We start from the raw sequence: 19,391 nt of genomic DNA on the forward strand, positions 1-19,391 counted from the left end.
GGGGGGAGTGAGAGAGGCAGATGACGGGGAGGATCTCGGACAGAGACTAGGAACTGGTGGGCGGAGTCTTACTGTGGAATGTTTTGGGCATACTGAATTCAAAATGCCTGGACAGTATCCAGGCGGGGCCATTTTCAAGGCCATCCGGAGACAGAATTAGATGGAGATAGAACTTAGAGGTCTCAGTGTGGCGACAGCCAAGGAAGCTGTCATTGCTCAGGAGAGGGTGAGAAGGAGGAGGTTTGGGATCAGCTGGGGGGACTCCAGGTGTGGAGGAGGAGCCTGCAAAGGAGACAGAGGGAGAAGAAACCCCCAAAGCATGACATCACAGAAGCAATCAGAAGGAGGAAGGAGGAAGGAGCCTGTCAGGCCGGGCATTCTGACGTGGGGTAAGATAAGGAAAGGCTATTGGACTCGGTGCAGAGGACCACTGTAGCCTTGGGGCTCAGGAGGAAAGAGAGGGTAAATGCCCCATGGGCGGGGTTGTGGGTGGTGGCGAGGAGGCCAGCTGAGGTGGCCTGGGGGACACAGGCAGCTGGAGCTGTGAAGGGCACCAGAAGTCCTCTGGGCTCCCTCCCACTGACCAGGTCTCCACTCAAATGTTGCCTTCTGCCCAAGACCATCCATGGCTGCCAGCTGCAACACAGCTCCCTCCTATGGCTGCCAGATGGTTCCAGGCATTTCCGCCGCACACCCATTCCCTCCCCACATGCATCTGGCTGGGTGTCTCTGCAGCCTGGAAGGACGTGCCAGAGGTGGGATATGGTCTGTGGTGTTCCCTGCTGGCTCCCCATTCCTAGACCAGGGGCTGGCGCACTGCAGGTGCTCTCTAGCACCTGGCTGGAAGAACGGACACGTTCAGGTGGTGGACTGTTTCCACAGGAAGGAAAGGAAGGAGAACATGGGATCCCTGGGGAAAGGGGGGACTGCAGGAGCCGCCTCCTGACTGCTAGAATCTTCTACGTGACATGGAAGGTGAGTCCTTGGGGGTGGGGAGAAGGGCAGGGAGAAGAGAGGTTTGAGAAAAGAAGAAAAATTCATTTTAAAAATCTAAGGTATTATAATAGGCTGAGACTTCTTGGCACCCTGGAGAAAGGTGTGGTCCTTATCTCCACTTTCTGGGGGGTCTGGGAAGGCTGAGGAATTGGCCAAGGTTACACTGCGGAGTAGTGGAGTCCGGCTGGCTGCAATCCTCTGCCCAGTCCTGCTCCCTCCTGCCCTTACCGTGACCACCTGCCCAGGGTCAGGATCTTTGCCGCCAGCTGTCTCTCAGCACTCACCTTGTCCCTGCGCTCCATCTCCAAGGAAATCTCTGAGGGAGATGACTTCTCACTCTGCTCCCCATAGATCAGCGAGGTCAGGCTGCCAGTCAGAAAGGGTGACAGGAATATGGAATTGAGAAACAAGCCTCAGACATCTATTCTGCTTCCTCTCCTCTCCCTGGGCTGTGGGCTGCTGGCCAGGAGAAGGCACGCTTCAAACATGATCTCTGGGTACAGACCGCATCACCCCTGTGGCCAGGGGCACCATGCATCTTGGGAATTAGCCGCATGACAGTCTGAGACCAGAGAAAAATGTGGCCCTGTGCCCAGAGATGGCGGCCCACCAAGTCCCCTTCCTGCAAGGAGGGGCAGAACAGGGGCAGGGGAGGGGTGACAGGACCACCTGCTGCAGCGCCAGCCCAGGGGACAGCTGCATCTTGGTTTCCACAGCACATTCCCTCCCAAGGACGCAAGGAGCTCACCCACTGTGACCCCAGCCCTCCTCACCTGTCATTGTGGATCAGCAGAGCCAGGCGCCCATAGTCCCACGCAGCCTTCCGGAGGAAGGAATAAACCACGAGGACGAGCTACAGGACCAGAAAAGCAATAAGGGGACCCTTCCCCTGGGCAGTCCCCTGCATTCCTATCCCTGAAGTCCCCAGGATGCTCCCCCACCAGATGGTGAGTTCTGTCAGGGATGGAGCCCTGCGAACCCCACATTCCTAGTACCCTGCAGCTTCCTGAAATGGAGTGGGTGCGAAAAGTTGGTAGCGTGTGGAGAGCAGTGGTAAAGTCCTCAGCAAGGGAAGGAAGCAAGGCCCAAGGGGTGGCCACCAGATGGACTTTGGACAATGAAGCATTGACGACAACTCCAGGAATTCTGCCTGCGCTGTTGCATTCTCCCCTGAGGTTCGCCCGTCTGAGCCACCCCAGGTAGGATGACATCCAGGTAGCCCGCATCCCTGGCTAGCATCCACTGGACAACGGGGGCCCCTGCTGTATCCTCAGTTCAACAGCCCAGGCCAGCGGCCACCTCATGGTGCACCCCCCTAGCACCCAGACTCACCATCCACAAGATGACGTTGAGGAACAGCACAGTGGGGATCCCCCCAAACGGCTGCCCCTGGAGGACGGTGCTCCGAGACTGGAAGCACTCGCTGTATGTCATGTTGAGTATCCTCTCATGGCTGCTCTGGGGCTCCATTGGGGTGGACATCCTGGTCGGCTCCCTGGGCAGCACAGGGGTCTTCCCTTCACACACAAAGACTGTGGCTCACTCTGCAAGACACAGGGCATGTTGGGGGAACTGGGGTCATGGTCCCTGAGTACACTGGACACGCTGGGCCTGGGGCACATCAGAGCCAGGGACCAGTTCCAAGCCTGGAAATGCTGGGCAGGCAGGAAGTCCAGCCCATAAGATGGCACAGGCCTTGTCCTGTTAGCTAGCTGCTGCCTCCAACCCAGATGACAGAATAGCTCAAGGGCCCTGGGGGAGTTATTGTGTATCCGCTTGATCCCTTAAGAAAAAGAGTTGTGAAATGCAAATCCCAAGAGGTCTCCTTATCACTCCTCGGTGAAGCTCTGCTTATATAGAAAGTGATGCATGTCACAAAGGCAAGCTCAGACCTCAGAGTGGAAAAGTTCAAGTTGGAAAACAAACCATGTGTTCACAGGATGCCCAAGCAGATGGGGCTTGCTGTCGATCACCTGTATCCTTTGCAATTCTCTGATCCAGTATCTGGGCCTGAAGGATGCAGTGTGCCCAGCACAGAAGAGTGACTTGGGAAAGGTCCCTATATCTTACAAACATGCCTGGGAACCGGGGCGATCAGCACCTACCCGGGTCCACAGCCCATCCAGAGAGGCTGGGCATCTTGGTAAGACTCAAATGCAGAGGGGTGGTCACAGGCATCCGTACTTTCCAGCCATGGATAAGAGTGTGGAAAAGAGTGGGTGAAACCGGAGGCACCCGATCATTGCCTGAACCAATCTGCAGGACTGCTCTGCACTGTCAGGAGCTTTTATTTTGGCTCCAGGCCCCCCCTTCACCTGGAGCCTCATTATTCCCATTCAAGAGGAGAAGCCTCCTCATTCCTTCCTTCAAATACTTGATGAGCAACTGCTTTGTGCCAGACCTGAGGCTGGTGATACACAGCGAACCCAAGAGATAAAAAGCCCTTCCTTGTAGGAGTCTAGTGGGGAGGAATGGGCAGGGAGGGGTCAGTGAAGGCCTGGCTAGAGGGTGGTGGCACTTGACCGAGGTCTGGAGGACAGAAAGGGTGTGGGGAAGCCCATATCAGGCAGAGACGAAGGCCCTGGGTGAGAGCTGGCCCAGGGAGTTGAGGGAAGACAGACAGACCTGTGGATGGACAGGGGAGACGGATGGAGGTGGCGTTGAGCCGAGGAATGGCATGAAAGTAACCTAGGTTTTAAAGGGATCACTTTGGCTGAGAACAGAGAGGGCAGGGAGGTCCCAACAGAGACACAGAGAGGGCAGTCAGGGTCCAGGCAGAAAACAGCAGCCTGGGCTGGGCTGGGGCAGCGGAGGTGGTGGGAAGGGTCAGATACACGGAACCTGGAGCCTGAAGATGTGCTGGTACACTGGATGGAGAATTTGAGGGAATGAGAGGAATCAAAGATATCTAAGGTTTCTAGCCGAAGCCTGGAAAAAATGGAGTTGCAGTCATTGATAGAAAAGACGAGAACAGCAGGGCAGGGAGAGCCGAGGGTGGGTGGGTGGTCAGGGGCTCATGCTGGGGAGACGTGGAACGGGCAGATGGATGCCGAGTGTGCAGCTCAGAAGAGAAAGGAGACACAATTGTGCAACAGAGGCTACCAGCATCCAGATGTCTCTCAGGAGCAAGGGCCTGGATCACAGAAGGAGAGACGCAGAGGGAAGAGAGGGGCTCAAGGCGGGGGCCAGTGACCAGGGCAGCAGTCGATGACCATAGTGAAGTGGGTCAGTGGTATACCTAGGCTGACCCCCACAGTTCCAAGACAGGAGCATTAGGGGAAGAGAGGAAGAAGAGTTGCAGAGAAGTAATAACGAAGTCTCTCCGCCCTTTGGCAGCGGTGTTGGGGGGAGACACAGCCGCTCCGTGAGAGGCTGGTTCAGGGGAGTTGAGGTTTCAAAGAAAGTGAAGAGGCAGAGGAGCTGGGGCATCTGTGCTTTAGGGCCCAACCACACTGATCTCAGCTCTCACACTTGCTTACTGGGGACCTTGATCAAGGTACTCAAGTTCCCCATGCCTCACTTAATTCATCTGTCAAATGGGGATGGTGAGAGCTGCTGATGCCCACTTCACAGGGCTGTCCAGAGGAGCCAGGGGGTTGAGATGTATCAGAACGATGCCCGGGACACAGGAGCAGCCCACAAAGACTTGCCAAATGAGAAGCGGATGTGGATTTCCGGGGGCACAGTGCAATGATCTGGGGAGTTGGGGAGGGCAGGGAGGTGGGGATGGAGAGGGAAGGAAGGTGGCCTGGGAACCTGGGTGTCCTTGGGCTCACCCACAAAAATAGAGATGGAGGGTACAATGAGATTAGTCCTGGTAAAGGGAGGAGAACAAGAAAACTTCTTGCATTCCTACTTTTTGGATTGGCATCTAACAAGAACAGGGAGTCTCCTGCTGCCCATCTTTCTAAGTTACCCCACTTTTTGCTCCTCTCTTCTAGGGGAGCAGCGGAGGCTGCACCGGGTCTTATTGTCTCTACCCCAGGTCGCTGATGAACTCACTAACATGGTTAGCCAAATGGAAACTTATAAAATTTTGCATTGAACATGTGCACTCTAAGTGGTAAGCCTTCTTCCCAAGCATCAGAATATAGCATCAGGGCGCTTCCTGGGAACAGGCGCCTTGAAGCAGTCGCCTGAGCCTGGCTACATCAGCTCCAGCAGTAAACTACAGTCCCGCCAGTGGCCACCAGGGGGAGCCCGCGCCAAGGCAGCTGGTGGTGCAACTTGTGGAGAGACTTTCCCTACCTGTCGGTTTTCCCTGGAAAGGTCCAAGTCAGGACTGGAAGCGCCACTCAGCTGTGGGGTTGCTGTAAAAGAACAAATGTGGTGAAGAGACCACCAGACTTAAGGACCCAGGAAGCCCTTATTGGGCAGCTTCATTCCAGAGAACCTCTTTCTGCTGTTGGTGCTCAGAAGCCCACTCTTTAGCAGATGCAAGTTTTGCAAACTGTTCCTTCCAGTCGGTTACTTGTCTTTTCATTTCCTGATGAGGTCTTTTGAAGAGCAAAAGTTTTGAATTTTGGCGAAGTGATCTCCAAGCTGAGATGTGAAGGTGCAGGTGTGAGCACTGTGCAGTGGGGTGGGGGGGGTGGACAGATAGACCCACGTTTGTAAAGACAGAGGGGAGATGGAGCATAGGATTTGTGTAGGATGTGTAGGATGGGTCACTGGTTTGCCTGTCCATCTGTCTGTCTGTCCATCTGTCAGTCCATCATCGATCTGTTCAACAAGAACTTATTGAGTATCTACTCTTGCCAGGATCTGTGTAGACCTATGAAGTCCTCCTCAGGGAGTTCAGAGCCCTTAGGAGAGGGAGAGGGGAGAGGATGGCTGTTGGCCCAGACTACCATTCTGCCTGGGAGGGCTGTCAGCTACAAGGTGTCAGCCTCTAAGCTGGGATGGAGGGAGTCAGTCCAGCAAGTTGGTGGGGTGCAGGGTTTCAGTCCAGCCTGGCCACCAGGCTACAGGGCAGGTGAGGGAGGGAGAGGAAAAGAGGATTTCACCCTCTCCCACCTTACTACCCCTTTTAGCTCTCTCAGGCAGCAGGCAGAGATGGTAATGAGGGAAGCTGTTACCATGGAAACCCCGAGCAGCACCCAGCCTTCCTCTGCACCCTGCGCCATCCCCAGACCGCCTTCTTCCTGAAGGAAGAGCTAAGAGCACAGGAAAAAGAAAACCAGAAACCCGAGGGTGCTTCAGGTACACAAGACGGGGCACCAACATGGCCTGAAGTGGCGGGGTCAGAGAATGTCTCTCTTTGGGTATCATCTTCACAACAGGGGACAAAGGCTTTTGGGAGAAGCAGTGGGGAGACTTGGGCTGTCTGAAGCCAGACTGTGTGGACTTCAATCCTACACCCACCCTTGCTAGCTGTATGACCATGGAGAGTGATTTCATCTCCCTGAACTTCAGATCCCAGATCTGGAAAGTGAGAGTGATAATAATACTGTCTCCCAGGGTTAACATGGAGAGGAAATAAGATAATTCATATAAAGTCCTCTGAACAATGCTTGAGAAATACACAAGTGCACAAGATTAGCCAGGGCCTTCGTCACCGTCATCAGCGTTTTTGTGAGATGTTGGTGACTGGATGATCCCTAGGCTCCTTCCTCCCACCCACTCTCTTCTGGGGCAGGTAGGAGGACAGCTGTGGAGATGGGATAGACAGTCTGCTGTCTCTCAAACTGCAGCCACCAGGCAGCCATTGTCTCTGTTCTTTCTGGGCCCAAAAAGCAAATGTCAGTCTTGCTTTGGGGCCTAGGAGGGGCAGGGGATGAGGCTGAAGCTGGTTGGTGAGTCAGGATCCTTAGGTCTCCTCCAGAGCTTCAAATCTCATCAGATGACAGAGCATGTGGCCTTCCTCTTTCCCATTTCTGCACCACTTGGACTCTCGTGCCCAAAGCTGGACGCTCTGTAGCTCTGGGCTTGGGCTAAGCTTTCCTTGCAATTGGGGGAAGGCTTTAAGAAGAACTTGCATTGTTTTTCTGACTCCCCAGCCCTTTGGCCCTGGATACCAGGCTTCCAGGCCTTGCCTGGTTTCTCCAACTGATGTTCTAACTAGCTAGAGGCCAACACTTTGCCCTCTCCTTCTCCTTCCAGATCATCTGGACATCTGAAAGCCAAGGACTCAAGTCTCCAGGATGGCTCCAGAGTTTGGAGGGCCCTGCGGAGGGACTGGTTTTATCAATAGTGAAGACTTTACTGAGCACTTACTGTGGACTACATGTTTTCCATTTAAAAATGACTTCACTTAATCATCATAAATATCCTAGGGCACTAGAATTATCCCAAGATGAAGGAGAAAATTAAGGCCCACAAGGTTACACAACTAGGCCAAAGTCATAGTGCTAGTAAGTGGTGGAGGTGACCCTCAAACCCAGGCAGCTTTGCTGTCCCCCTGGAGCCTGGTGCCTCTGCTGCAAGGCAGTGCTGGGTGAGGGCAGAGGAAGGGGAAGAGCTGGCTTGAGGCCTGGTTCGGGGGCACAGCCTTCCCAACCTTTCACGCAGTGGGAGCATGGTGGGCCCAGCCAGGGATCCAGACTGGACCTAGGGCCATTAGGCTTCTTCTCCCAGCACTGCCCAGGGCCTGGTGAGCTCCACCCCCCGACCATCTGGCCCTCTCAGTATCCTCCACGAAGTGTCATCTGTTTGTTAACAATGAGAAGGAGTATCTCCCGTGGTTCTGGACTTCCACAAGCAGGAGTTCCTGGCCAGGGCACCCCCTGCCTCCTCCTCTTCTCTGGATCTGCTCCCCCTTCCCCTCAACTCCAGGACGTCAGCTTACACTCCCTGTGGCTGCTGGGAGCTGTACTGGCCTGAGAGGTTCTGGTTCATGGCCTCCCACACCTGCCTTATTGATGGTCATGAATCCTCTAAGTATCAGTGAGCCCTTTCCTTGCTCCAAACCGACCCCAAGCTCCACGGCCAAGCTCTGCCCAACTTCACATATGAAGAAAATGAATTCTCAGCAGCTCAGAGACCTGCCTAAGGCTGGGGAAGGGTGTATTGGGGGTGAGAACTTGACTTTTCTGGATCCCTGTGCTCAGGGTTGTTAGTGACCCCTCAGTCTGGCAGGGGCACTGAATCAGCTGATACTCACCCCTCTCAGACATTAAGAGTGAGACCCCTCAGTCAGTTCTTGGGTGCAGCCAAGACTGAGGACCACCAGCCTAAGATTTCAATGGTTATGTGCATCTATATAGGAGTTTATAAAGATCCCCCCCCCAATTTACTGACTCTATATAACGTGAGAAGGTGGGGTCAGGGACGTAGCTCAGTGGTGGAGGACCTGCCTGGTGTGCACAAGGCCCTGGGTTTGATGCCCAGCACTGAAAGCGGGGACACAGGGAAGGATGGGGAGATGTGGGCATAAACAATGGCATCCTGGTGCCCTTGAGCCCTGCTGCAGTGGGGCAGGCCAGGAGACTGGTTCTTTTGTTCCCCTCGCTTTCCATCCCCCGCACTGGCTCTGGGTCCGAGGGAGCTGACTGTGGTGTCCAGCTCTTCACTGGGATCTCCCAGCTCTGACATTTCTGCCATTATTGCAAAGGCCACCAACCTCGCCACTTCTTGGCACCAGCCCCTTGTCTCCACCTCCTTCTTTACATACTTGGTTTTTGCTGCCAATTCCTGGTATGACTCACTCTCATTTTTCCCATGCAGCCAGTTCCCTAATAACCTGTGGGGTCTTTGACAGCAAGGACCGTGTTTTTTCTTAAGCTTCCCATGGTTTTCCCACGGAGACCAGCATGGGAGCACAGAGGCCTCAAGGAGAGACAGAAACATGGCTCTTTATCCAGACCCGTATTCAAGTATGGAAAGGAATAAATGTGGGTGATCTGCACACATGTGTGGAGTGTGTGGAGAGTACCTGAGTCCTGAGTTTTTGCCTACCCCTAGCACATTCCTGGTTTCCAAATCTCTGTCCCCAGATCACAGCTTGGAGAGGAGGGAGGCAGCACAATTTTGGGTCAGGAGATTGGAATCAAATCTGGTTCTATTATTTACTAGTTGCCACTTAACCTCCTGGTTCTCAGTCTTCTCTTCTACAACATGGATATCATGATGTCTGTTCTGCCTATCCCAGGTGATTTTGAGGCTTAAAGGAGAGAGTGCGTGGAGACTGGCTGGGTAAACTGTGAGCACCACAAATGTTAGCTATTGCATTGCGACCCATTTCCTAGGGTTGAGGCCAGCCTTCCATCACAAGCCCCCAGATGTCTTCCCAAGCCTAAGCCTGGGTGAGAGGCCTGGGCTTCCCCCTTGCCGCAGGGCTCTCTATGTGAGCTGGTTAATAACAAGGCAGCCAGCCTGGGTCCAGCAGGAGACTCAGCACCGTGGACAGCGCCACACAGACCAAGGCATTCCTGAAGTGGCTTCTCCGCCAGAGCTTGTGGTCAGGGCCAGGCAGTGCTCACTGGTGTCTGTAGCTCCATTATAAGCATAAGAATGGCAGCTGACATTTACTGAGTGAGTCCTATGTGCTAAGCACTAAGTCAAGCTTCTTAATATGTTGGGTGAACACACCTCCCGGGTTGTGTGTTGGTTAGGACTGACGGCCCTTAGCATCTGTGGCCATCTCTTTCTAGTGTGACTTCCTACTGCAAAGCTGGAAATCGGAGAGCTACTTTTCTAACACTCCCTGGGGTTCTGCATACAGGTCGGGTTCCATCAGTGAGACATGCGGTAGACTGACGTGGGGGGGGGGTAGGGGGAGGAGGAAGAGGCCAGCTTCTTGGGGCTCGGGCTTGGGCTGTGTTCTGCTAACAAGGAGGAAGTTCTCTGTGGCACTCAGTGCCCAGGCTCTGCTCCCCGGGAGTGGGGACATGAGAAGCAATTGTGACTAAAGTCACAGAAGTTTTCTGTCCCTGGGTTGCAGGTGTGAGTTCTGTGGTTCCAGGAATGGCCTCCTGATGGGGTGAGGAGTGGCTTGTCACTGTTCTGAAGACCCAGATTCTGACCTCCAGGTGATTTTGAAAGCATGTAATTTTCATGTATTACATTTTGGTTTTGCTTAAAATTCTTAGAATGGTTTTGTTTCCTATGCAAAGACCAGGTAGATTCTACTATTCTTGCATCTAATGGAGGAGGAATCTTAGACCAGAGAAGTTAAGAAACTTGTGAGGTCAAGGACCTGGTGGGCAGGGGAGGAGGGGCTGAGTCCAGGGGCACTGACTCCACGGCCACCTCTGGATCACTGTGACATGTAATGTCCTCGAGGCACAGAACACCAATGCCCACAGACAGCTATGAATCTCCCAGGCTCCAGTCTACATAGTAAAGAAAAGAACATTCTGGCTGAGAAAATGGAACCACGCTCCAGGCTTGAGTGGGTGCAGATCCTGAGAGGCTCTCAGAAGAAAGGGGAAGGAGAGGAGGTGGACATTCGTGATGGGCCAGGTGTGGCCCAGTACCTTCTTATGGTCATCCTACTGAACATCATTTATCCTCACAAGTAACGTACGTGGCAGTAGCCTAAGAAGCGGGAATCCCAATCCCCATTTTACAGGTAGAGCAAGTGAGGCTCAAAGAAGTGAAGTAACCGACCTGAAGTCACCCAGCTGGAATGGAATGGAGGCAGGGCTGGAATCTATGTGTCTGGCTCAACTACGTCACAATGGCCCTGAAGGCACAACGGGGACAGCACCTCTGCCTACTCCAGAGGTGCATTCTGGGTACAGGAAGGTGGGCTCCTGATCTATACTATAAGGGCCTCTCAGCCCCACATGGCCGAGGGCTGGACTGCGGTGGCCACTAGGGCCGAGGCTGGAAGCTGAGGGAGCCGGCTTCTTCCCCACCCCACCCGTCCCACCTCTGGGACAATGTCAGGGTTCCTGTCCTCCTCTTGTCCTCTAGACCCTGCCTGCTGTGCCCTCTGCCCATGGCTCTGAGGCCATGCACAACCATGACAGTGCCCAAACGCTGGGGACAGGAAGTAGAGAGACCTCAAGGACACCAGGGAGCTGGGCAGTGACCCAGGGACACACTGGGAGAAGGAGTGACACCCTCCTTGTATTATATGGGCAAGACAGTAAGCAAAACAGCAAGATGTGGGGCTGTTAAACTACATGATCTTGCTTGCTTTTTAAAAAAATGTAAAAGGAATAAAGAAAAAAATTTAAAATCTAAAATTATACCATGTTCTTTCAACAGTTTTTAAATTTTTTTCTGAATTTGAAAAACTAATATGAAAGTGTATTATTGTATTTAATTGGAAAGAGAGCCTGTTTTTGAAGGAAGGCTTGATATTTCTAGGCACACGTATAATCAGCTTTCCTCCTCCCTTCTCCATCCAGTCCCCACCTCCCTCAAGTGTCCTTACTCGGACCAGCTCCCACGCAGATCTGCCTCTGGGTGGGGTGCAGGGCCCTCCCTGTGGCAGTCGCCTCTGTGCAGCCTGCCTACTCTGAGAGACCAAGGCCTGATTCTGAAGCCACCTCCTCCCCACCTCAGGGACCCACGGGGCCAGGTGCAGGGAGACGGAGCTTAACCTTGCACCATCAGGGCCAAGGTGGCCACCAGGCCCCTGGAGGTCTGCCCAAATGCCAGAGGCTGGTCTTAACCATTCCCCAGGCAGCTGAGGCACAGCGCTGACCACAGCAACAGGACCCAGCTCAGTGATCAGAGGGGGCTTGGTGGCCTCCCCAACACAGCTCTCACCAGGCTGATAGAGGCCAGTCTCCTGCCTCCTGCTCAGCACCAAGAGGTCTGTGGGTGATGGTGGCCATTGAGCCCCTGTTTTGACTTGGGGAGGTCCATGCCTGGACTCCCATGGGGAAGGAAACGAGAAGCAGGAACCTCCTGGGTTGGGATGGAGGTTCTGCCCTGGGCTTGACCTCTGGGCCATCTCTGAGGCGCCCGACTGAGGGCCTGGTATGTGATTTCTTCCAGGTGACAAAGCGTGTTTGCAGCCATCATCTCAGCCAACCCTACACCCTGCCAGGGCATGGGTGTCAATGGTCCCCATTTTACAAACAGGTCACTGAGGTCCAGCTTAGGCAAGCAGCCTGCCCAGGGTCACCCAGCTAGCAGTGGTGAGGCAGGGGTGGGGTCTGAAGCTGAAGCCTGTGTCCTCACCTGGCTCCCAGTTCCCGTTGGTATCTGAGCTCTTAACTCATTCCAGGGACAGAGGCTGGGCCAAGGGGAGGTCCTCCTGTCCCCAGGACCCCTTATCCTGCCTCCCCCCCCCACAGCAGGCTGATGGTCCCTTGTCCTCAAAGATCTTGGCTTCCTGTGGCCCCTCTCTTTCTCCCTTTATGGGGGACCTTCTCAGATCACCCCTGGTCTCAGCAATCTCTCCAACCCCTCGACTTCCGCGGCCCCCACTCATTCTTTCCTGAGTTCTCTACCAGGTCATGAGTGCAGAAGGGAACAAGATGTGTCCCTTTCTTTCAAGCCCATTCTGAAGGGGAGTGAGGAAGGCCTGGCTGAAAGGACATTACAGCACACAGGTGTGAGAAGAGGTCACAGAGGAGGCACATTAAACCCAATCTAGGACAGGTGAGCAGTGGGGTTGGTGGCGCTCATTGGCCCCACCATGTCACACCCAGGGAGCCTGGAGGGGGTCTTCCTTGTGCTCTGCCCCAAGCGCTTCCTTCCACAGCCAGGTGGAGGGGGCGGGGGGGGGGGGGCTAACAATTCTGTGGACTTCCAGTCTCACTACCCCCTTTGTCATCCTGCGGGGCTTGGCCTGAAGCCAAGGGCGTGGTGAGATCTTGGACGGAGGCATCCATTTCTGTCTTGATTTCAAGAAAGAAAAATGTGGCACATGTCATCCCTGAGTGTTGTGGAGCACGCACAGTCACCACCACTGGGAGAAGCGGCAGCCTCCAGCATGACCCCGAGTTATTGCTGTAATTCTCGTCTCCGTGGCAACCTGAGCCTTCAGCCGGCTGGACTGGGCACTGCTCAGCTCCCCAGCAGCAGGTCCCTGGGCTAAGATGCCGGCGGTGAGGTTCTCTCCCCAGCCTCAGCCCTGCCAGGCTCCTCTACAGGGGTCTAGAGGGGAAGGCTGGGGAGGGAGGATGGGAGGGAAAGGGAGGGGATCACAGGATGCAGCAGCGGCCAAGGGCCCCGCCCCAGAGCCAGCCCCAGCTACGGGAGATGAGGGCTGCCGGTGTAGGGGACCCCTGGCGGGGCAAACAGGGCACTGCTGGTCATCCCACCTCATCTCCCTCTGCTGCCAGGGTGCACTTGGGCCCACCAAGGCTCTGCGGCCAATGCCTGAACCCTGGTCACACTCAGGCTCACTGAGGTCTAGAGGGAGCGGGCCTAAGGGAAGTCCTGTGTGTGCCAGCACCAAGCTAGAAACTGGGGCCACAAAGGGAGCAACCGATGGCCCTAAAAGGAAGACGGGGAGACCCCAGAAACCAGGGAGTAACAGATGCACGATCAGGGCTCCTGGGGGAGCCCCACCCTGCGTGCCCTGGTCTGTATCTTCTCTGGAGGGTACGCAGGAGACTGCTGTAGGGACTGCCTTCAGGGGTACGTTATGGGAGGGGAAGGGGCGGCGCAGACACAGGAGACTCGCCTTCACCGACTCTCTGCATCACTTTATGAATTCTGTACACACGAGAGCTGACACTCCACCAGCAAACAAGACCTCACCAGACAGTAGCCCTAGTGCACCTGCTGGATAGGTGGCTGCTTGGTGCTGGGGGCCTGGGCAGAGGCAGTTCTGACACTGGGGGACTCTCCTCTCCAAATCTGAGCTCTCATCTGCAAGGTGTGTGTGTGTGTGTGTGTGTGTGTGTGTGTGTGAGAGAGAGAGAGAGAGAGTCTGCCTTCTATCTCCATATGTGCTTGGGGCTTGTGGTTCCCTCCAAAAAGCATGTTCATGTGCGACCACAGAATGTGCTCTTGTTGGGAAAAAGGGTCTTTGCAGAAGAAGTCAGTTAAAATGAGCTCATAGGTTTGGGTGGCCCCAAATCCGAGGACTGGGGTCCTTATGAGGAGACTATGTGACAACATAGAAGAGTTAGAATGATGCAGCTACAAGCCCAGCCACACTCAGGGTGGCTAGCAGCCACCAGAAGGCAGGAAAGAGGCACAGCAGACCCTCCTGAGCCCACAGAGGGGCCTGTCAACACCTTGACTTCCAGCTTCTAGCTCCAGAACCATGAGAGAACACGTCTACTGTTTCAAGCCACCCAGATGGGACACCAGTGTGGTAGTCTGTGTGTTTGTGTCAATGTGGGTTTTGTGTGTGTGTGTGTGTTTATGTGTGTGTGTGTGTGTGTTTCAGAGGGGATTTGGCTGTGCTATAATCTATGCTACGCGCCTGGGTTTGGGGTGTGTGTGTTGGGGTGCATGTGTATTTATGAATTCACATAAGCACATGTAGACTGTATCTGTCTATGTATTTGTACATGTCTGTTTGTGTGTTTCTGAGAGTGTGTGTGTGTTCACGTGTGTGTGCAACCAGTGAGCTCTAGGGTGCCCTCAGCCCTGCCCTTCCCGAAGTGGACCCTGGGCCTTGAGGGGGCAGTGGCAGTGGGGGAGGAGCAGGCTGCAGGCCAGATTGGAGCAGCAGCATCCCTGGCCCTGGGCCAGCTGGAGGAGGGGCATCTAGGTGTCTGCAGGACAGTCCCCCTGCAGCTGCCCTGTCGGCAAAATGTCCTCACAGCTCAGCCATGTCATGGGGCCCTGCTGAGGGCCTCACTGAAAACCTTCAGCAGGGCAGAGACCCCTGTCCCCGAGGGCGTCACCACGGCTCCTCCTTGGGGTTGGCTGAGGGGAGTTACTTGGAAACACTGGGCCCTGCCCCTCACACTCTGGAGGGTCAGCTTCCCTGCGGGGCCGTTCCCCCTTGGAAAGCGGGGTCCACCTGAGGTTCTGCTGCTGTAGTTCTGGGGTGGAGCCTGCGTCTGAGTGCTGACGAGTCCTGGGTGGTGCCCATCCCGCAGGACGGGGGACAGTGTTTGGAGGATCACCCCACGACGAGGTGGAGGTTCCACTGCAGCCCCCTTGGCCAACGCCAGGCCTTGGAGTGGGCAGCCTGGCTTTCTAGGCTGGAAAAGTCATGCCTGGCAGGCTCAGCCTAGGCACGCAGACCCCAGAGGGTCTGGGGGCTCAGAGGAGCACCTGCCTCAGCCCTGGGGAGTCTGGGGAGCCTGCCTGGAGGAGCCTCCTCTCTAGAGCAGTGGCTGAGTGCCCACGAGGGCTCCAGCTGCCAGATGCTCGGCTCTCGCTCCCTGAGCTCGGGCACTTGAACCTCACCTTGACCCCGAGATGGGAGCAGCTGCTGCTGAGAGAGATCTGAGCCAGTACAGCTGTGCTGACCAGCCTGGGGACATGGGGCCTCCAACCATGTGGGGGGTGGGCAGGGGCAGGACACTCCAGGAGAGCTGAGAAGGGGGGACAGGGCAGGACAAGTCCTGGGCCAGACTACATTCAGGTCCCCGTGCCCCCAGGAGCCCAGTGCCTGGGTGGAAACACGCCACCCTGCAGACAAGGAGCAAGGCCAGGTGTCCCTGGGTTCTGGCCCCATCTGCCTAAGTAGAGCTAGAGTCCCGCTGACTGCCCCAGGGGACCTCTGAGTGCAGCTGCTCCAGCCATGGGTGGAGGGCAGAGGGCAGAAGGCAGAGGGCAGAGGCCATGGGGCTGGCTCACATGGCCTCACAGAGAGCCTGGGACATGTGCTGCGGTGGTGGGACCTCAGCTTACAGATTTGCTGGTGATGGTTATCCCTGGAGGAGGCTGAGCCGAGCACCGCTGGGACAGCACAACCTCAGGACCTATGGTGGCCCCACACTCCACCCGGGGGCCAGCCTCCTGTTGACCTTGCTCCTTTCTCCTTGCATGGACATCAGGAAAGACACCCTGATCCACAAGGTGGAGCCAGGGAAAATGAACTCTCACTCACTGTAGCAAGAGGTATTCTAGTTAGACTCGATAAAGCACTGGCCTGGGATGCTTAAGGAAGTAGTTGCTATTTCTGAGGGAGAAGAAAGACCTGTCCTGTCTGTGATTGTTTCTCTGCCTGGAAAAAAAAAATATGGTGGGGATATCTCTGTTCCTTCCAAGTTCATTTCCCTCCCCCTTCCTGCTCAACTCTCCTTTCCTGCTGCCCTCCCCCTCTGACCGTGTTTTCTGAGTGTGTTGAGGCTCCTCCCACCTGTCTCAGTGTCCCAGGGCCTTTGAGCACCGGCACACGTCACCCAAAGTTCATGAACACTACACCTGCTGGAGGTGAAGGAGCCCAGGCCCTGCCCAGGCCACCCCTGGCGGGTGGGGAGACTGGGTGGCCAAGCTCAGGCTACACCTGAGGCGGGAAGACCCCTGCATTGGGAAAGGCAGGAGCAGAGGTACAGAGGCTCAGAGGCCACAGCCCCAGGGTCAGGGAGAAAGGTGAGGGCGGAGGGATTTCGACATTTCCAGAAACCAGCGGGAGAGGACAATCCCAGCAGAGAGAAAAACGAGTGGAGGAGGGAAGCAGAGAGTGACATATTGCAGAAGTGACAGGCCGACTGGCTTGGCTGCAGAGCTGCAGTGAGAAGGGTCTGATGAGCTAACAACTGGGACCAGACCATGAGACCCTGCACCAGGCCCACGGATTTGCAGTTAATCATGTAGGCAGTGGGGAGCCATGGAAGGTTTTAGAGACAGGGCATGTCTGGGCTGGGACTCGAAGGGCTTCTGGATCTTGCTCCTGTCCTGGGATCCCATGAAAGTCACTTGGCCTTGATTCTGAGGCCTGTCAGGGATTCCCAAGGGAGCCACGATGTCTCACTATCCGGGCAGCCTGTCTTGGTGACACTACCTTTGCTAGCTCCGCAGCTCCCGCGACAACCCTGCGTCTCTGCATCTCTGTCCTTCTGACACAGGTCATCCACGCAGAGTTTATGCCGTTGGTCCCGTGCCCCTGGAACGCAGGCCCTGGGAGGGCGGGGTGCACAGGGTGTCCTTGCGGCTGAGCGCCTGGGGGCCTAGTACAGTGCGCGGAGTCCCAACAACCCGTCCATTTGTTGAAGAAGTGGGGAGGCAAATGGCAGCCTGCAGGAAGCGGCTGGTCCCCGGCACTCCGCTCCGGGATTTGGCAGCCCCGGAGCCTCCCAGGGAAACATCCCCAGCAACCGAGAACCCGACGGCGCAGTGCTGCTTCCTGCTGCGCCTCGCGCCCTTGCCAGGAGTCTGGGGAGGTTGGCTGCTGCCCTTCCCCTCCCCTGCCAAAACCCACCCCAACTTCCTTTCATCTTGGAAAAGTGGAGGCTGAGAAGAAGACTGCACCTAAGGAGAGTGAGAGGTGTGTGGGGCGCAGCAGGCAGGAAGAGCAACTCGGAGAGCCTGATAAAAATAAAAGCAAATCACCGAGGACCCACCCCAGGCAGGCGCTGTGCAGCCACTTTGCACATTTTATTCCATTTTGGCCTTGCACTGACCCCACCCTGCAGTGTGGGAATTATCCTTATATTTTTCGTAGGGGAGGTACCGGGGATTGAACTCAGGGGCACTTGACCTCTGAGCCACATCCCCCTCCCTATTTTGTATTTTATTTAGAGACAGGGTCGCACTGAGTTGCTTAGTGCCTCACTGTTGCTGAGGCTGGCTTTGAACTCGTGATCCTCCCATCTCAGCCTCCTGAGCCTCTGGGATTACAGGCGCACACCACCGTGCCCAGCTATCCTCCCCATTTTACAGATGGAAAAATAGAGACTCAAAGAACGTCGCTGACATGGCCGAGGTTTCCCTGCTGGAGCAGAAGCCTGGTTTTGGATGTGGTCTGTCCCACTCTCGCCCAGCCTCTATCTTTCATGGTATTCCCAGCAAGCCACAGACCAGCCAGCATGCATGGGTGGAGCCTGGGTTCTCTGTCCAAGGTGCTAGATCGTGTGTGGCCTCCATCAGCCTCAGGCTTCTCAGGGGAGCTGGGGAAGCCAAGTTCTGGCCATCTCCCAGTGTGGGACAAAGATGATGAGTTCATGTCTGCCTGATGGCCTGAACTCATCAGAGAGGGCTGCAGTCCCTGCCCATCTGGGCAGTGGCCAGGTGTCCTCTCTTCACTTCAATATGGACAGAGCTGGAGTCTAGCTTACTGCATTTGCAGTCCCAGGAGATGCACAGGAAATCAGAGCTACCCCCCACATGCAGCAGATCCAGAACCCTATACCTAGGTCTGCTCATGGCCGGGCTGTGGTTAGGGGGGCGGAGGAGCCTAAGCAAACCCACGGTTGTGGGGCTGCAGGTGGCTGCACTCCCACTCCTTAGAATGGGAGGTGGAAAAGCTCCTTCTCAGTAAGCTTTACTGATTCCTTATATGAGCACCTTCAAGATCCTTAAGGAGCAGGCAGATTAGGGCACAGTCATTACAGAGGCCACAGGGAGCCACGGGGGATGCAGAGGAGGGGAGTGGGATGACTCTGCTGTGGTTTAGGGAAGTTCATCAGGCAAAGGGACGTGGTTGGGAGGGAACGGGCTTTTGTAATGATTGGCACTAAGCTGTTACGCGCTGACTAGGTGCTAGATACTGGGCCAGGCACCTTACAGATGTCAACCTATTTTATTCTCACAGGGACTCTAGGTTACTAAGGTTGTCCCTGAATTACAGATAAAGAGATGGAATAAAGAGGAAGAGATGCCACCAACCTGGTAAAGTTGGTGGAGGTGGAACTGGGGTGTGAACCCCTCCGGTTCCAGAATTCTGAGCTCTTAACCACTATTCAAAGCGGTTTCTCAGAGCCGTCTACACTGGAGGAATCAAGGTCTGGCACAGGCTGAGGTGATGAGCCTGGGAGGGAAGTGAAGTGCAGCTTATGGCCAAGCCTCCTTCCCTGGAGGCTCTCCTGAGAAAGGACCAGGAAATTACAAGGGAGATGGTAACATGAAGCACTTCTCTCTGCAGAGAGAACTATGTCTAAGATGGCTTTTATTGATAATAGCAACGGCAACGACTGCTATGTTCTTGGCCAACAGCCCACACAGGAAAACTTCTTCTCTCACATAAGAAAGATTTTAGACACTCTCAAATGGAGAAATCTTATCACAGTTACAGCTTCCCCGCGTATAAGCCTCCTGGACTCTCTCATTCTTTCTCAAAGATGTACTCATTAACATATATACTTACCTAAACTAGGAAGAAAGACTCACTTAGATGCTAACATGGCTTTAACACTTTTAGCTTTGGATGCTGCGGCACCTCTGCCTAGGGGTGTAAGTTGCTAGAAGTGATCGGGTAAATGGAGGAGAAGGGAAAGGAGACTGGAGCAGAGGCTGGTGAGGCCCCAGCGGGGAGGAGAAGGGTTGTCTGAAAACAGAGGCTTTCGGTGTCATTGTGAAAAGATCACACCTGATTCCTCTGAGATGTTCAACCACAACATTTGGAACTACACTATGGATGTAAGTATCGCCTGAGAAGTAGAAGGGATTAGGATTGGATTATATCACTAAGATCCTTT

At 55.0% G+C, this 19,391-nt stretch overlaps 1 protein-coding gene across 1 annotated transcript in view; it reads right to left on the reverse strand.

Annotated features, from left to right (window-relative positions):
- Positions 1-2,478, reverse strand: part of Tmem63c (transmembrane protein 63C) — a 36,047-nt gene extending 33,569 nt beyond the window's left edge. Inside the window, exons 1-3 of the mRNA XM_027931477.2 lie at positions 2,329-2,478; positions 1,770-1,849; positions 1,281-1,362 (exon numbers count right to left, since the gene is read on the reverse strand). Coding sequence (XP_027787278.2) covers positions 1,281-1,362; positions 1,770-1,849; positions 2,329-2,478 — 312 coding nt within the window. The remainder of the gene's footprint in view (positions 1-1,280; positions 1,363-1,769; positions 1,850-2,328) is intronic.
- Between the last annotated feature and the right edge of the window lie 16,913 nt (positions 2,479-19,391).

This window comes from Marmota flaviventris, chromosome 2 (assembly GCF_047511675.1).
Source record: "Marmota flaviventris isolate mMarFla1 chromosome 2, mMarFla1.hap1, whole genome shotgun sequence".
In the NCBI taxonomy this organism is placed as follows: Eukaryota; Metazoa; Chordata; class Mammalia; order Rodentia; family Sciuridae; genus Marmota; species Marmota flaviventris.